At 52.9% G+C, this 17,757-nt stretch overlaps 1 protein-coding gene across 1 annotated transcript in view; it reads left to right on the top strand.

The window, feature by feature from the left end:
- The first annotated feature begins 590 nt into the window (after nt 1-590).
- Soga1 (suppressor of glucose, autophagy associated 1) overlaps nt 591-17,757 on the top strand; it is a 79,545-nt gene continuing 62,378 nt past the window's right edge. Inside the window, exon 1 of the mRNA XM_042694804.1 lies at nt 591-1,265. Coding sequence (XP_042550738.1) covers nt 591-1,265 — 675 coding nt within the window. The remainder of the gene's footprint in view (nt 1,266-17,757) is intronic.

Here is a 17,757-nt window from a genome sequence, read left to right as displayed (position 1 = left end):
GGGGAGCGGGCGGCGGCGGAGCGGAGGCGGAGGGAGCCCGGGCCGCGGCTGCTCGGGCCCGCCTGACCCTCGAGGGGGTCGCTGTTGCCTCGCGCATCCTCCCGTCGCTCCCGGCCTGCGTCCCGCCCCGCCGCTCCCGCCGCGTCCGCCTTTTGTTCGCGGAGCCGCGCGCCCCCGAGCCGGAGCGGCGGGGCGGGGAGCTGGCGGGGCTGCGCGGGGGGCGGGCCGCGCCGGGCGGAGCCGGGGCCCGGGCCGCAGCCGGACTCGGAGCCCGAAACGGCGACTGCGGGGCGCGGAGCCGAGGCCCGAGCGCGCTCCGGGGGCGCGGCGAGGCCGAAGGGGCGGGCGCCGGGCGGAGCCGCAGCCGGAGCAGGGGCGCCTGGAGGCGGTCGGGCCGTTCTCTACGAGCTCAGAGCAGCGGGGAGACCGTGCGGCGAGGGCCGGGCCCGGAGCGCAGTCCCCGGGCCGAGGTGGGCCGGGAGGAGCCGCCACCCGAGCGGCCGGAGCCGCGCCGGGACCCGCCGCAAGGCCGCCGAGGCCGGGCGGGCCCGGGCCATGCGCGCCGCTCGCTGAGGCCGAGGGAGGCCGCGATGGAGGCGCCGGCGGGCGAACCCCCGGCGGGGGGCTGCCGCCCTCCGCCCGCACCCACCCCGGAGAGGAAGAAGAGCCACCGCGCGCCGTCGCCAGCCCGGCCCAAGGACGTGGCCGGCTGGTCGCTGGCCAAGGGCCGTCGCGGCCCAGGCCCGGGCGCCGCGGCCGCCTGTAGCGTCGCGTCCTCGGCGCGGCCGGACAAGAAGGGGCGCGCGGTGGCGCCCGGGACGCGAGGCGCCGGGGCGCGGGTGGCCGGGGTGCGCACGGGCGTCCGCGCCAAGGGGCGCCCTCGCCCGGGCGCGGGGCCGCGTCCGCCGCCGCCGCCGCCCAGCCTCACCGACAGCAGCTCCGAGGTGTCGGACTGCGCGTCGGAGGAGGCGCGCCTGCTGGGCCTGGAGCTGGCGCTGAGCAGCGACGCCGAGTCGGCGGCTGGGGCCCCGGCGGGGACTCGCGCCGGGCAGCCGCCCCAGCCCGCGCCGTCGGCGCAGCAGCCTCCGCGGCCGCCCGCCTCCCCGGATGAGCCGTCGGTGGCCGCGTCGTCGTTGGGCAGCAGCCGCCTGCCGCTCAGTGCCTCGCTCGCCTTCTCCGACCTCACCGAGGAGATGCTGGACTGCGGGCCCGGCGGCTTCGTGCGCGAGCTGGAAGAGCTGCGCTCCGAGAACGACTATCTCAAGGTGGGCGCAACCGAGGGGGAAGGGGCGGCCGCGGGAGGGCCCGGCTGTCACGGCCCGCGGGCCACATTCACACCGAGTCCGCTGGAGAAAAGGTCCTGGGGTTGATGGGGGGCTCTCCCCAGTCCTTCCCCTCATTATTTGTAATCCCTTTCCTGGGCCGGGGGGTGGTGGTGGTGGTGGTGGTAGAGGTGGGGAGGGAGAGACTTGGATAGGACACTGGCCAAAGGACTCCGATTTGGGGACAGGGACCTTGGGGAACTACTTTGGAGGATGCTTAGAAGGAGTGGGTGGATGGATCTGTGTTTTTGCGTTGCGCTCAGAGCCCCGTCCCTCCCTTCCTCCCCTCCCCCCAGTCTTCCCAGCTCTTTCCTGCCCTGGAAACCTGTGGCCATCCATCCCCTGGCGAGCACCATCCCCAGTCTGTACCCAGGGCTTCCCTGGCCAGGCCTGACCCCGCCTGCCTTTTTAGGGCGGGTCCTGTTTGAAATTCTGACATCTGGGAACATCCCCTTGGCCGGAGTCCACTTCCGCCCGGTCTAACGGTCCCACAGCCTGGAGGATGATGTCGTGGGAGAACCGGTTCAGAGGCAGCTTCCTCAATCCCAGGATATTGTCTCCCTCCCTCGCTACCACAGGCCTGTTCATGCAACGTTCCCCTGGGCCCCACATGGCCATTGCCACGTCTTTCCATGTTCCTCCTGAAAGGGGCATTCATTCCCTCTGGGCTGGTGGAGAGCCCCAGAGCTGCCCAGTGAGAGTGGGCTTTGCCTTGGCTCTTTCAGTGGACACAAACACCTCTGAGTGCAGGCCTGGCACTCTGCCTGATTACCTGGAACCATGGCAGCTGTAGCCCCATTCCAGCTCTAATGTGTTGACCTGGACTCTGGAAGGCTGGAATCTTCTGGGCTTTACTGCCTCTGGTGGGCATGGTTTGGGAAGAGGCGTGTGTTAGGTGATGGTCTGGCACAAGGGCCAGAGTGCCTTTGTGTTAACAGCCCTCCCGTGACTTAGTCTGTCCCCTTCCACCCTCCCTCTCCCCAAGCACTTCTGGTGGTTTTCTTGGCCAAAGGGCTTTCTCCCTCCTGAGAGTGTTGGGATCTTGCGCAGGGTGTCTCTTGCTCTCCATTTTCCCTCAGGATCTTCTCTCCAGCATGTGTTCTGAAAGCTCTTGTGGACTAGGATAGGGGCTGTCTGAAGCCAGATAACCTACTATTTGAGCCCTCATCTGTCCCCAGGGCAGGCCTTGGTTTCCCTTTCTGTGACACAGGAGGATGGATCTTCCCAGAGGTTTTGCCCGGGTTGACAATGTGGGGATCAGTTAGCCCTTAGGGACTCTTGAAGCTAGTGGTGGGGAGAGAGTGGGAGGCGGGGGGGGGGGGGGGGGGGGGGGGGGGGGGGGGGGGGGGGGCTGGCCACCTGCGTGCTCAGAGCTGCTTTCCATACTCTGCCTGGGCTGCTTCACACCAGAACCTGAACCCGTCCCCCATACTGCTCCCCTGGGTGAAGGAGGAGGGCTCACAGCACTTAGTTCAGGGTCTTCTGATGCCCTCCAGGAAGCCAAGCAGAGCACAGAACCCCAGTCTCAGCAATCAAGACCCTTTAGAAGAGAGAGTGGTCTCTTAGGAGGCTGAGTGGTTGAGCCCAGATTCTCACAGGTTGCCAGGGCCTAGTTAGTTCAGGTTGAGCCTTATTTTCTATCACCTCATTCAGAGGGAAAGGATTCGTGCACAAGCCTCAGGCCACTATTGGATCTTCCTGACTGATCTCTGGACCTCAGTTTCTTGTAAAAAGTAGGACAGCCACATACCTTCCAACCTTAAGGATTAAATGAGACCATGTGTACAAATACTACTGTGTGTAGTAACCTGACATTGGTAGTAGCTGAGATCACTGTTATTCTCAAGAGATGTGGGATATATTTCTGAGTGCATTTGCATGCTCTGCCATGAAGTCTGTGTTGGAGGGTAGATCCTCCTCTGCTTGAAGTAGGCTGGTCTCTTTCTCCTGGACTCTTTTGCAGTTAGAGCCTGCTGCATGCTGGTGTGGATCTAGAGATAGAGCTGTGGACAAGAGAAAAGAGAAAAGCCTTGGGGGACTGGAGCCAAACAGTAATTATACAATACAGCACAGCATGGATCACCATAAGAGTGCAGAAGTGCCAGGAGTGTATGAAGGAGGAGCTTGGGGCTAAAGGATGACATGGAGCCAGCTTAGAAGGCGCTGTAGTAAGAGCATTCCAGGCGAAGGGTGGATGGGAAAAAGCTTGCTGAGAACAGACAGAGAAGGCTAGAAAAAGGAAGCAATTGGTGAGCAGGTAAGAGAGGCCAAAACCCCCTCCTCTTCTTTGTGTGCCCTTGAGTGAGGTGCTCCACTCCTCTGCACGTTTATTTACTGCAGCTGCCAACCTCACAGAAGCAGGTGGAGACCTGAATGTGGACCATACATGAGGGACTTAGCACCACAGGTATTTTGCTCATTCTGTAGCTATCAAACTGAACAGAGCAGGGATGGTCAGGTCTCAAAGCCAGGCCTCTAGGCAGCCAGGGCTCGGAGTAAGAGCATTAAACTCCTGACCTGTTTCCTGCTTGTCTGGCCCATTTGCATCTGAGATGCAGAAACTAGGTGAAAGAAAAGGATTCCCCAGTGTGTCTGCTGAGGCTGGCTGCCTGAGACCAGAGTGGATGGCTTTGTTCAGTTTCACCTTCCAGCTGGCCCATGGAAATGGAGGTAGGGGGCAGTGAAACCATCAACTAGAGAAGGAGCGTCCGGTGGCCATCCCACCTTTTGTGGTCCTGCGTTGAGGCCCTAGTGAGTAAGTGGAACAAATCTCTTACAATGAAAAGACAGGAGCTGCTACAGAGAAGGAAGTGAGATTGCTGTCCCTTGACTAATTCAATGGGAGAGGCTGGATGGCTTTGTGTGCTTGGATACAGATGCAAGGGGCATGTCAGTGGGCTGAAATGATGGGGTTGTGGTCACCTTAGGAACAGGGGAGAGGAAATGTATGTACTGTCTGCAGTTGAGCTTGCTGACCTCTGGTCCCTTCTAGCCAAGGAAATCTGAAGATTAGCCCAGAACCCTGAGATGTAGCTTGGCTTACAAAGCAGATTCATCACCTTTGTTTGACTCTCAAAGACCCTGTGGGCTTAAGTCTTCCAGGACCACTAATAGTTGCTAGGTGGTGAAGGAACAGGCTAGGAATCTCCTAGATGTGGATGGAAGAATCAGAGCTGGAGTGCAAAATCCTGGCTGGCTTTGAGATGTGACTCTTCCATTTACAGTGTGGCCATGGGCAAGCCACTTGACCTCTCTGAGCTTCTTTTCTCTCATCTCTGTAAATAGACATGTTGGAGCCTGCCTAGATAACCTCAAGGATCATTTCTATACCTCCTCAATGCTATGACTAGACAAGAAAACATCTTCCAAGCACGGAATCCCGTATCTCTTGAGGGATTGTTATGATTCTTAGCCAATGAACAGATAGGATGTCTGTGTGTTTGTTCTTAGAGGAACTGGGAGGAGCTAGGAGAGTGTTTCCCTAATGTTGGGTTAGAACATTGGTAAGTCAGGGACTGCCCCAGGGAACCTGGGAAGGTGTGTTGCATTCCCTGGGGAGTCAAGTCCCCCACCCCCACCCCCTTTGTGTGTGTGTGTGTGTGTGTTTTAGCAGGGAGTGTTTGAGATACATCCCAGTCTTCCTTTTCTTCTTCACTTCCTTCCTTCTTCCCTCCCTCTCTCCCTTCTTCCCTCCTTCTCTCCTTTCTTCCCTCCATCCTTCCCTTTTCTGAGAGCTTCCAAGTTGTCAGGCAATATAGCAGGCCATTGCATGCCATTCTTCCCAGCTGTAGGGAGAATATTCCAGTCTGACACTTGGTGGAAAAAAGGGGTAGTCTCACCATGGTCAGCGGAAAGGTGACCAAGACTTGTTCTCTTAAGAACTCAGTCATTGGTGTGTGTTTGTGTGTGTGTTGGAGCAGCTCCTATGAGATGGGAAATATGAGTGAGCAGCTGCTGGGGAATCCACAGAGCTCCCAGGACTTCAGTGTTCCCTGGCCAGGCACTGGGCCTATGTCTCTCCCTAGGCACCTTCTTACACACACAGATGCACAGATGTATGTTCCAGCTCAAGTGCAGAGGCTCCACAGCCACTCACTGGACTTGACACACTGACGCTGTGTGCTTCCTCAGCCTGCCACTGGGATGGTAGTGAGGACCCCATGGAGACTGCAGACACGCCATGTCCGTGTCATCATACCCGCCCACTGCAGACAGACAGGACACGCTCACCCTGTCAGGAAACCCCAGGCTCACACACACTCCCAGCCGAAACAGTGGAATGAGGCCCTGAGACAGGCATACAGCGTGAAGACACACTCAGTGTGGAAAGGCCACATACATGTGGGTGTCCACGCAAAGCCACACTGGTTTTTACCATGCACACTATAGAAATCCAAGTCCCCTTGTCAGGTGGCACAGATCCTGGCTGCTAGGCATCCCCACTACCCTTCCATGGGAAACAGCAGACTAGCACAGTCATCCAAGACACTGAGCAAGAATACTTGCACAGAGACATTCACACCACACCAACAGGATACCTGACCATGTGCACAGAACCAGGATGCTGATAGACTGGGTACCCAGACACACACACACACACACACACACGCACATGCACACGCACACGTCCCATATACAAACACCACACACACACACATACACGTCCCATACTCAAACACCGGAAGTCCTGGTTGCTGTCTCCCTGAAGCCAATGCAAGCACACTCCTGCTGCTCTCTGCAAGGCTCCCTCTACCAGGCTGCTGGGAGCAGTGAGGAATGTGGCCAAGGTCTTGAACCTTTTGGATCTGGGAGTCCAAGAAGCCTGGTTGGGGCTAGGTGGTGGTTGATGGGGGCTGGCAGGTCTCCCAAGTCCAGAGAAGCTGCACCAAAGGCTCCGAGGCCCCAAGGCCACACTCATGTGGGCCTGGCCTCCTTGGGGTTCAGGGAAATAGATAGTTGGCAGGCCTGCTCACCCGAGAACTACTGCCCTGGGCTAACTCCCTTCTAATCTCCTAAGAATTTCCGGTTTGTCCTTTCTTCCCTGCCTTTCCTCCTCTCTTCCTTTGCTGGGGGCTGTATTGAGCCATGCTGTCTCTTATCTGTAAAGGGTGCCCACCACTTCTGGCTAGAAGGAGGGAAGGACAGAGACGGTGTGGGCACCCAGAGAGCCAGGCAGTGTTAGCCTGAGGGGCTGCCTTTATACCTGGAGGGGCTCAATAAATAGGTGGGTGTGATCCTGATCTGCTGTCTGGAGGTGAGCTGCAGGACACTGTAGTAGTGGTGGTGGTGGTGATGGTGGCAGAATGTAGTCCATTTCCCCAAGGCACTGGAGAGAATTGGAGTTAGAATAGAGGCTATAGTAGCCCAGCCTCATCCTAGGCACTGAGGAGGGGAGAGAGCCCAAAGCCCTGCATAGTCTCCAGGATAGAGGGAGACTAGGAAAAGGCTTGGAAAGTTTAAGGCAAGCTGACCAGCGGCCACAGATCTTCACATGGTCCCATCCCATCCTCCACAAGCATGACCTCATCCTTGGTCACATTCCTCCCCATTGGGGGCCGGAAGGAGGAACTCACTGGAGCTCTGGGGAGGCCAGGGGCCAAGGCCTCTTGCTCTGTATTAGCTGGTATTCTGGCTGCCCCAAGGCACAGCAGGGAATCAGGCTTCCCTTCTCTGGGCCCAAGGGGACTAGGAGCCCTGTACCTGGAATCCTAGCTCTGCTATCTCCTTTCAGAGCTCAGTCTCTTCCTCTGTAAAGGTGGGGTGCTGATTGGGTTGGCCCTGCAGGGTTGCTGTGAGTCCACAAGTACATGGGAATTGGCCCTCCTGGCTCATCACTCAAAGACCCTGGGCTGACTTCGTGGAACCCTGGGTCCCATCTCTATGGGTTTGGCCCCAGGCAGCACTCTGAGAGCTATATCCTTTCTGCATCCCACATTTCCCCGTTTTGTCCAGAGCTACTCATCCCTAGATGGACCAAAGCCAGAGCCTGAGCCTTGAGACCTGTGGTGTTCCTTTGCTATGAAAGATCACCATTGTGGTTTCTCCCTCTGACATGGAGGTTAGTCTATGCCTAGGCCACAAATGGAAACTTAAGTGCCTGGGTACAAAGTTTTGGGTCTCTCTGCTTTGTTGGATTAGTCTCAGCCTGCTTGGCTCTTCTGGGCCTGCCCTGTTGCCTAGGTTTCTGCCTGGGCCCCTCCTTGACCTCACCCTGAGGCCTAGCAGCTTGTGTGGTCCTGAATCCCCAGGGTCCCCAACCTGCTGCACCCAGTCTTGGTCTGTTTGTGTTCTACACACACACACACACACACACACACACACACACACACACACACACACACCCTTTCCACACATACCCTTTACACACACACACACACACACACACACACACACACACCCTTTCCACACATACCCTTTACACACACACACACACACACACACACACACACACACACACACACACACACACACACACACACACACACACACACACACACTTTCTTTGCTTTGGTTTCCCAGGTACCTTGGAGTTTCCTGAAGGCTCCTTTGGGACATAGGTCCAACAGTGACTAGATAATTAACTTGGTAATTGTAGGTTTCATGTCATCCCCTCCTATTTCTGCACAAGAGGAAGGATCTTCTAGGGTATTGAGTCCCTTTTTTGAGTCCCTGAGTTTTTTTGTTTTTTTGGTCGGTCGTGGGGCCTGAATTCTGGGCCTGGGTGTTGTCCCTTAGCTCTTCAGCTCAAAGCTAGCACTCTACCACTTGAGCCACAGCACCACTTCCAGCTTTTTCTGCTTATGTGGTGCTAAGGAATTGAACCCAGGGCCTCATTCATGCAAGGCAAGCACTCTACCACTGAGCCACCTTCCTAGCCCAGAGTCCCTGAGTTCTGTGTAGACATAAGCTGAAATCCAGAGAGGTTAAGATGCTTGGCAATGGTCATTTAATGGGTAGTAATTGTATTAATGGGCAGAGGCAGAAAGACTGGGGTCCTGTGTTACTCTTCCCAGTATACCAGGCTTTGGGGTGTTCCACAGGTCAGGGTGTTCCCAAGGTGGCTCAGGGCTACCCTCTTGACTCTTGAAATCATTTTCTTCTTCTTCTTTTTTTTTTTTTGAGTAGTTTATTGGAGATAACTGTTTTACAGACTTGGGCTGGCTTGGGCTGGCTTCGAACTGCAATCCTCAGATCTCAGCCTCCCAGGTAGTCAGGATTACAGACCTGAGCCACCAGTGCTTAGCTGACTCTTGAAATCTTGCTTTTCATCTCCAAAGGCTCCCTGCTCTCTTCCTGTTAGAGGTTTGGCTGCCGTCCAGAGGCTGTTTGGGGGAATGTTTATAACATTGCCAGATCCAAAGATGCCTTCCTTCCCATGCACTTCTCTGTGAGTGTCCCAGACCCATAGGGTCTGCCTTACCCCATGAAGCCTCCAGTGTGGCTTGGGTGGGCATCTGGCATCTTTCCACCCTCAACACTCATACAGCTCCCTGACAAAGTGAGTATCTGCCTCCTGCCTGAGGCAGTAGGGGCTCCTCATTGACTGTGGCCCTTGTCCTTCCCAGCCTCCATTTGCTCCTCTATAAAGTGGGGAGAAGATAATAATGCCATTGATAGCAGCCATTCTGTCTCTGCCCAGCGTCCAGAGCATGCCAGGCTCTTCTGTTATGGAGACTATCTGGTCTAGTTTACAAGAACTTCAACCAGATAGGTATCCTGGTTGTGTCACTTAGCATGTGACATTGGCCTCGGAACTCAGGTTCCTGATCCATTGGAATGACAGTTCAGGATACACAGAGAGAAGATGTACTGCCTGCCCATGCACCTGGCACACGGTAGATGGGGGAAGCACCCAGGGTCAGCCTGATTGTTATCTACAGCATTAGAGAGTCAGGTTGGGGACTCTTCCCTCACCATTCCCAACCAGAGAAGCAGGATGCAGTGTGGGCTTCAGGACCAGGCAGCTTCCCGACCAACAAGGGACACAGCAATGCCTGGCAGAGTGGGACCTTCCTCCAGGACCTTTTACCTCAACTCCATCAAAATTGGAGTTCAGCTTCCACCTAAGCTGGATTGGGTTCTGGGTGGGGGACCAAAGTCCAGAGTTCCCCTTGCTTGACCCTGAACTTCTGAGGGCCTATGAGAGTGTGGTCCCTAATGTCCCCTGAAGTGACAGAGTCTCTGGGTTCTCCTCCTTCCTACTGCTGTCCCTGGAGTGTTTGTATTTGAACTGAGAGGAAGGTGGCCTTTTACTGCCATCTCCTAAGATCTTATCTGGAGCCTTGACAGACCCCTGGGGGACTGACAGAAGGGAGAGCAGATGGCTACCTTGGCCTCTTGGGTGGGGCTGGCATGTCTCCTCCATGGCCACTGCTGGCCACCTGGCTGGCCAGCCCTTCTGAGGCCAAGATGAGTGGTCAGAGCCAGGGTGGCAGAGCCAAAGTAGCAGATGGGTACTCCTGGGCCTGAGGGAGGGAGAAGGTGGGCTGGGGATCCTGCTCTTCTGCAGAGTGATTGCTCTCCTGCAGAGTGAAGGTTCTGGTCCTAGACTCAGCTCTGTTGCCCTTCCTGGGGCTGCCTGCCCTTGGCCATTTGGGCCCCCAGGAGCTGGGAAGGAGGCCATACATTGGTGTAAGATCTGGAACCTGGACATCGATGGACTGGGTTCTAAAACTACCATGGACAATAACCTCACAGGATCAAAGAGATCCAGACCTGAGGAGACCTCAGCCCAGCTCCAGGCAGTTTGTCACAAGGAGAATGGGGGAGGGTAGTTCTCCCCTTAGGCCCAGTTATTCCTTCATCAGCAGTCTATGGAGCTGGTGCTGTATGTCAGTACTGAGCTAGGCCTGCGCCCTGAACATGGAATCTTAACAGACAAATAAAATCAAGTGTCATCAGTAAGCCTGTGAAAACAAAAAGGTTAGGATGGCAGAAGTGGGCCTCTACCTTGTGGGCATAGAAGGCTCCAGTGAGGAGATGCCATTGTAGGAATGTGGCAGCTCTGGAGAGGTGGCTGAGGACCCAGCAGAGGGAATGGCAAATGAAAGGCTCACGTTTGCTGAGGGAAGGAAGGCCTGAAGCACTGGAGTGTTGCCAGCCCAAGGAGTGGAGAGACTGTCTCTGTCTCTGTCTCTCTTTCTCTTTCCTTCTTTTTTTCGCTAGGTTTGGAATCTGACTCTTGGGGTGCAAGGCAAGTGCTCAACCCCTGAGCCATATCTTCAGCCTTAGATATAATCTGGATACAGTAGAATGAGTTTGGATAAAAGCATCCTGTTCTGTAACCCTCATCCCATCAAGATGTAAAACAAGCCTGTAATCCTAGCTATTCAGGAGGCTGAGATCTGAAGATGCTGGTTTGAAGCCAGCTGGAAGTAGAGCTGTGGCTTATGTGGTAGAGCGCTAGCTTTGAGCACAAAAGCTCAGAACATGTCTTCCCAGGGCCCCTGAGTTCAAGCCCCGGTACCAACACAAAAATAAAAAAGAACAAGCTATAGATTGGGGTAAGGGTTGCAGAACTGGATACCTTGGTCAAATTTATTTGGCCATATGTCAGTTGTTCCTTAGCATTGGGAGTATGGCTCCGTGGCAGTGTGTACTTAGCAGGCTTAAGATCCTGGGTTCAAGTCCATCACCAAAAAAAGAAAAGATATGTAGATTTCTTCTTGGAGGTCAATCCCTTCCCCAGCCCCAGGCCCTGAGAACCACTGCGTGTTCTCTGACCCAGTAGCCTGACCTTGCTATCATGTGCACTGCATCCCATGGCCTGCAGCCGGCCCTGTCCTTCAAGCACCCACCTGGCCTCTGGCTCTACTGTTCACCCAGCGCCACCAATCAGCCAGCCATTTACCAGCTGAGAGATATTTGGATTGTTGCTAGGGGAGAGTTTTAGACAGTTTTGACCACATTTTAAATATGCTTAAAGAAAAAAAATCAATATTTGGGAGTTAGGGGCATGGCTCAATGATAAGAGTACTTGCCTTACTTATGCAAGGTTCTGGGTTCCATCCCCAGCACTACAGAGAGGGAGCAGGAGGGAGGCAGAGAGGAGAGAGAAAGAAAGAGGGAGAGAGAGAGCAAAGAGAGGCAAGAGAAAGGAGGGGGAGGGAAAGAGAGAGAGAGAGAGAGGCAGATACAGACAGACACTCCTTACTGAGTGGAGAATAAATTAGGTAGAAGAGAGCCTTCTTTCTCTCTACTTCACAGGAAGTACAGAGTCTTGTGTGAGCAGAGTGGGATCTCTGCTCACAACCCTGCCCATGTCTGCAGGGCCCATTTCTGAGCTCTACATTGGCACTAGGAGCTTAACTCTTGGGTGGGAGGTAGCTGGGGGACCACCACTCTAGTAGTTTCTACATTGCTAGCTAGAGAGAAGCAACTTCCTGCTTTCAGGAGCCCTTCCTCTCCTGTTGTTTGAGGCCTGCTGGTTCAGATCACTCATGACCACGTGTTCCTATTTCTGTAGAGGGCCTGTCATGTAAGCTAGTTGCATCATGCCTGAGCATCTTCAGTTGTGTGTAAGGGTTCCAGAGCACCCTGAATCTAGGCCCCCTTTCATCTTCACTGTACAGACATTCATCATCTTATATTTGTGTGCATGTGTTGCAGAAAGAAATCCTTCTTAGAGTGTTTTTGTTGTTGTTGTTGTTTTTGGTCAATCATGGAGCTAGAACTCTCGGTCTGAGTGTTGTCCCTGAGCTCTTCAGCACAAGGTGAGCGCTCTACCACTTGAGCCGGAGCGCCCACTTACAGATTTTTGGTGGTTTATTGGAGATTAGAGTCTCACAGACTTTCCTGCCCAGGCTGGCTTTAAACTGCAATCTTCATATCTCAGCCTCCTGAGTAGCTAGGATTATAGGTGTGAGCCACTGGCGCCTAGCTTAGAGTGTTAAAGATGTGGTTTGAAACCTGTCATGGTAGTTTGTGCATGTAATACCAGCACTAGGGAGGCTGAGGTAGCAGTATGGTGAGTTCAAGACCAGCCTGGGCTACATAGCAAAAACTTGTATCAAAAAATGTGTTTTGAAAATGAACCTCTGCTTCTCTCCCTTGAGCCCAGTTGGCTGCTCTAGAGAGAACAAGAACCTCATCTAATCTTATGCAATGGACCCTCTTTTTTTTTTTTTTTTTTTTTTTCAGGTAAGGGGTAGGTTTATTCAGTAGACCTGCTGGGACCAGGCAAGGTTGGCACTCCACGTGGCTGGGAAAGGCCTGGGAAGGAGAGAGAGCTGAGAAAGAGGAAAGAGCTAGAAAAGAGCAGAGAGAGGGGTAAGAACAGTAGCACTCACGTGGTATTCAGGTATTCAGAAGACCTGCTGGGACCAGGCAAGGTTGGCACTCCACGTGGCTGGGAAAGAGAGAGGAAAGAGCTAGAGCAGAGAGAGAGCAGAGAGAGGTAGAAAAGAAGAGCAAGAGCAAGAGAGCTAGAAAACAAGAGCAAGAGAGCTTCTGGGCCTGGGCTAGGCCTTATGTACGGTATGGGCGGGGAAAGGTGTGGCCACATCAAATTCAGATGTGACCTCAGCGGATGCAGATGTGACCTCTTCCAGGTGTCCCAGTTGCCTAGGTAACGCAGGTACTGGGTGGAGACTTTGCTGCGAGGAGGGTGGAGTCCGCTTGCATCCAGGGGCGGACCTTACATTCCAGCCTTTTAATAATCATGAAATAGGGCAAGGATTCTCTCTGGCTACTTCCTGCTGAAAAGGGGCGTCGACAATAGGGGTAAAAGGCTGGAATTTGGTCTCCTCCCAGAGAAGACAGTGAGCAGCAGCTGTCCCTTGGTGGCGTGAGTCCTTAGGTGAAGTCTGGAGAAGTCTCATGAGCATTGAGGGGCTGGAAAAAAAATACTAAACAGCAAATAAGGCAAGAGGAAGGACTTGGGGCTGAAAATGTTGGTAGAAATGTCCCTAGCTATTTCTGACATCTGGCGACTAGGTAGAGAAGTCAGGTGACAAAGGCAAGAATATAAATTCCTGTTCAGTTAATAGGTAGACAGGTATAGACATTGGATGTGCAGGATTCTTACTTCCACTGACCTCCCGGCTCTGGTTAATTTTGAAAGGGCAGGCACAAAGTAGCTCATGTGACATCATCTCCTCTTACTCCTCTCCATGTTCCCCAGACTGGCTGAGTCTAGGTGCTCATTGCTAGGATGGCTTGTCCCAGTTGGTATTCAAGATTTGAACTCAAGGCCTGGGCACTGTCCCAGAGCACTTCTGCTCAAGGCTAGCACTGAAACACTTTGAGTTATAGTACCACTAGTATTTAAGGAGGTTTGAACTCAAGGCCTGGGCACTGTCCCTGAGCACTTCTGCTCAAGGCTAGCACTGAACCACTTTGAGTTATAGTACCACTTGCAGAGTTTAGCTGGGAGATGGAGTCTTAGGGATTTTTCAGCCTGGGCTGGCTTTGAACTGCAGTCTTTGCCTAAAAAGCCCTTTATTATTTCCAATTAAAGCAACAAGGAGATCAAGTAGAATAAGTAGAGCTTACCTGGTCCTTAACAAGAATTGCCAACAAATATTCTGAAATGACAAAACTCATTAGATGTGATGATAATTTTAGCATAGGTATGCCCAGTATTTTAGTACCATGTAGTCAGTAGTAGAATACACAACACAGAACAAAAAAGGCAAAACTCAAAACCTAAAATTTTGACGTTTAGACATCTTTGCTAACAAAGCACATTAGATGGTTGGGCCTCTGTTACCAGGGCCTGTGAGAAGAGCAACTTGTTAGCAAGGCACCTTAGAATAGATGAAGTAGTAAACTTAGTGGAAGGTTAAGGGTCAGATGGGGCCAAACCTTTAACCCACCACGTGGCCAAGATGGCGAATTCAAGATGGCGAATTTCTGAAAGAATGAAAAGAAAGCCTGAACAAATAGACCAAGTCTACATTGGCTAGTCTTGGAGAGGGAACCTAGAGGGGGGGTCCCTGAGACCCAGCCTGCGTTGCACTCTTCAAGGCACAAGCCAAAAAGTTGTAGAAAAAAGGGCAGAAAGTTGGACATGAATGGCAGAGAGAGAGCAAAGAGAGCCTGAAAGTAAATAGACTTCCGACCATTTACCATTGCAGTGACAAAAACTGTGTACTTCTGAGAATGGCATAAAATTAGGCTCTCTGGCTTTCCAGGGAGCGCAGGAGGCATTTCAAAGGGGTTTCACGGCTCAGGCGTGATTTGCAGCACCCCATTAAATGAGTAGAGTCAGTCTGGGGAGTGAAGGAGAGCTGACCAGGCAGAAGCGGCGTCCCGACTTCCCCCAGAGCCCTCTAGAGAGAAATGGCCAAGCCCCCAAAACCAAGCGTCCTCGGCTTCAGAGGTGACCGGCCTTTCAGCTAAAGGCCGTAGGAGCTCTCTGGCGTGGAGCCACTTCTGGACAGAGACTGAGTGACAGAGAGCCATAGAGAGTAGTTTCACTCACCAGAGTAGAGAAGTGGTGTGGACGTGGATGTGAAGGCAGCAATGGTATCGATGCGTTGATTTCGCCGCAGACAGACTGGTTCGCAAAAGGCCGTCAGAACTGTGGGTATTCCTCAGAGCAAAAAGGGAAGAACAAAAAAAAGAAAAAAGAGGAAAAAAACAGAGAAATCCCAGCTTTCCTGACTATAAGCCTTTATCCGAGTCACGGCACCATTTATGTTAGGTTTTTAAAAAGAGGTAACCGAGTAAAAACTGCACCAGCACGCACGTGGTATTCAGGTAAGGGGTAGGTTTATTCAGTAGACCTGCTGGGACCAGGCAAGGTTGGCACTCCACGTGGCTGGGAAAGGCCTGGGAAGGAGAGAGAGCTGAGAAAGAGGAAAGAGCTAGAAAAGAGCAGAGAGAGGGGTAAGAACAGTAGCACTCACGTGGTATTCAGGTAAGGGGTAGGTTTATTCAGTGGACCTGCTGGGACCAGGCAAGGTTGGCACTCCACGTGGCTGGGAAAGAGAGAGGAAAGAGCTAGAGCAGAGAGAGCAGAGAGAGCTAGAAAAGAAGAGCAAGAGCAAGAGAGCTAGAAAAGAAGAGCAAGAGGCAATGGACCCTCTTAAGCCTTCTGCTGTGAATAATTTTTAGGGTGATCAATATTTAACATAAAGCCACATATACTAAAACACAGTTATTAAAATGTTGTATAATTCAGATATAATAATATGCCTGTTTATTAACTTGAGCTCTGGTGACAGGTCTGTTAACTGCTATAATTTCAAAATAATGATGAGTGTAGACAATATTTTGACAACTGTTGGGGAATATGAAAATATTTGTGATTTCTTTGAGCGGCAAAGTCACAGGTGCCACTAATAACAACCTAGTTTGTTCCCTTGGGTCAGAACAGAAGGCAAGGCTGTTTTAGCGGTTAGTGAAAATGAAGGTCTTTGAGAATGCAGGGAAGAACCTGAAGGCAGCAGTCTATGCTGTGTGGAGGTCTCTCTCCTGCATTCAGGTCGCATACTGCACTTGGATGGGCTTGGGCAGGACCCTCCTTGGTGCTTTGCTGTGGCTCTCCACTGTGCTGCAGGGACTCCTGCCTGGCGGGGCATTCTGCAAGCCTATTATTAGCAGTGTGAGCTCATGTCGGGTCCTTCAGCCCAGCTTGGGCCCAGAGACGCTTCCTGGCCAATCCCCCTTCCCCTCATCCTGGTGATTCCTGGGAACTGGCCATCATAGGAGCAGCTCCTCCTCTCAAGCTGCTTCCTGCAGGTTGCCCTATGAGGCTCACTGGGTAGACAGAAGTACTTCATAGGCAGGGAGCCAGTGGGAACAGGAGACACACCAGGCAGAACAGAGCTGCCCCAGCCTTCTAGAGTGGCAAGGGGGTCTGAGACCAGCTGGGGCTCTGCCCAGGCTCCCCATTTTCAGCTGACGAGGAGCTGGAGGTCAGAACTCAGTAACACCCAAGCTCAGACTGGGCATGGCAGCAACCATTTCACTCATTTGTGTGCCCATGGGCCATGATGGGTGCTCGCTGTGTACTATGTCCTGCCCTTAGCAAGACTGGGGATCAGACATGGATCAGATCCAGTTCTGCCCTTCCCCCAACTCTTGGGAAAGACAGACTTGAAGACACAAATACAACCTCAGTTGTTAGCACTAGGGAATGTGGAGTTCAGAGTGTGCAGTCTGAGATTAAGGGAGGAGGGAATGTTCTGGAAGGACGATACACTTGTGAGTTAGCCTAGTGAAGGCCATTCTAGCAGAGGGAATGGCCCCCAAAAAGAAAAAAAAATATAGTTACCATGTCTGGGCCAGGGTCATCTGCCTCTTGTGGAACACAGCTCTCTACTTGTTTGTTTGTTTGTGTTGTTACCAATACCAGGGTTTGAACTCAGGGCTTGGATACTATCCCTGAGCTTTTTTGCTCGAGGCTAGCACTCTTAAGCCACAGCTCTACTTCCAGCTTTTTGATGGTTAATTGGGGATAAGAATCTCACAGATCGGGGGCTGGGAAGATGGCTCAGTGGTAGAGCACTTGCCTTGTATACCTGAGGCCCTGGGTTCGATTCCTCAGCACCACATAAGCAAAAAGAAAAAAGCCGGAAGTGGCGTTGTGGCTCAAGTGGTAGAGCGCAAGCCTTGAGCTGAAGAGCTGAGGGACAGCTCTCAGGCCCCACAACCGGACCCCCCCCCCCCAAAAAAAAAAAAAGAATCTCACAGACTTAACTGCCTGGGCTAACTTTGAACCATGATCCTCAGATCTCAGCCTCCTGGTAGCCAGGATTACAAGTATGAGCTACCAATGCCCAGCTCACTTTCCCTTTCTTGAGGAGCTCTGGAAACTTCTGAGCTCTTTTTCCCAGATACAAAGTGGGAACATTTCTAGCATCTACCTCATAGAGTTAGGAAGAGAATTAAACTAGCCGTCAGTTACACCCATCAGTGAGGTGTCTGGATCAGTGTTAGGGGAGGCTTCTGGTAGGTAGGCAATGGCTACCTTCTTAGTTATAGTATATCTGGGAGCTGGGGACAAGGTCACATTAGTGTAGGAAGAACAGGTGGGTTAGGGGCCCAGGGTGATGGGCTTAGACTGGAAGCAGAAGCTGGTGGGAACAAATGCCTAAGACTTTCAGACTTTTTCTAATAAATAGGCATTTCTTGTTAATCAGAGCAAAAGGAACCTCTGAAAAAAGGCAATTGCTAACTGCCCTGGTGCAGTGTGAGTGCAGTTCTGTTCCCCACCTTTTGCATTCTGGGTCAGTACTGAGGGAAGCTCTCATGGAGGAGAGAGCCTGAAAATGGTCGCAGCCCATGGAGGAGCTGACAGGTCTGGCTTGCTCTGCTTGGCCTTGAGCACTACCATATAGTGAGATTATTATTTTTTGGTGATACTAGGGATTGAACTCAAGGCCTGGTGCTTGCTAGACAAGTGCTCTCTGCGTTCTCTGCCACTTGAACCACAACCTCAACCTTACCCCAGTTCCCCCCCCCCCCTTTGTTTGTGGGGCTTGAACTC

Source organism: Dipodomys spectabilis, unplaced genomic scaffold, assembly GCF_019054845.1.
Source record: "Dipodomys spectabilis isolate Male_0828 unplaced genomic scaffold, ASM1905484v1 ptg000175l, whole genome shotgun sequence".
In the NCBI taxonomy this organism is placed as follows: domain Eukaryota; kingdom Metazoa; phylum Chordata; class Mammalia; order Rodentia; family Heteromyidae; genus Dipodomys; species Dipodomys spectabilis.
Note: the sequence above shows the minus strand (reverse complement) of the source record. Positions and strands in the feature narration are given on the sequence as shown.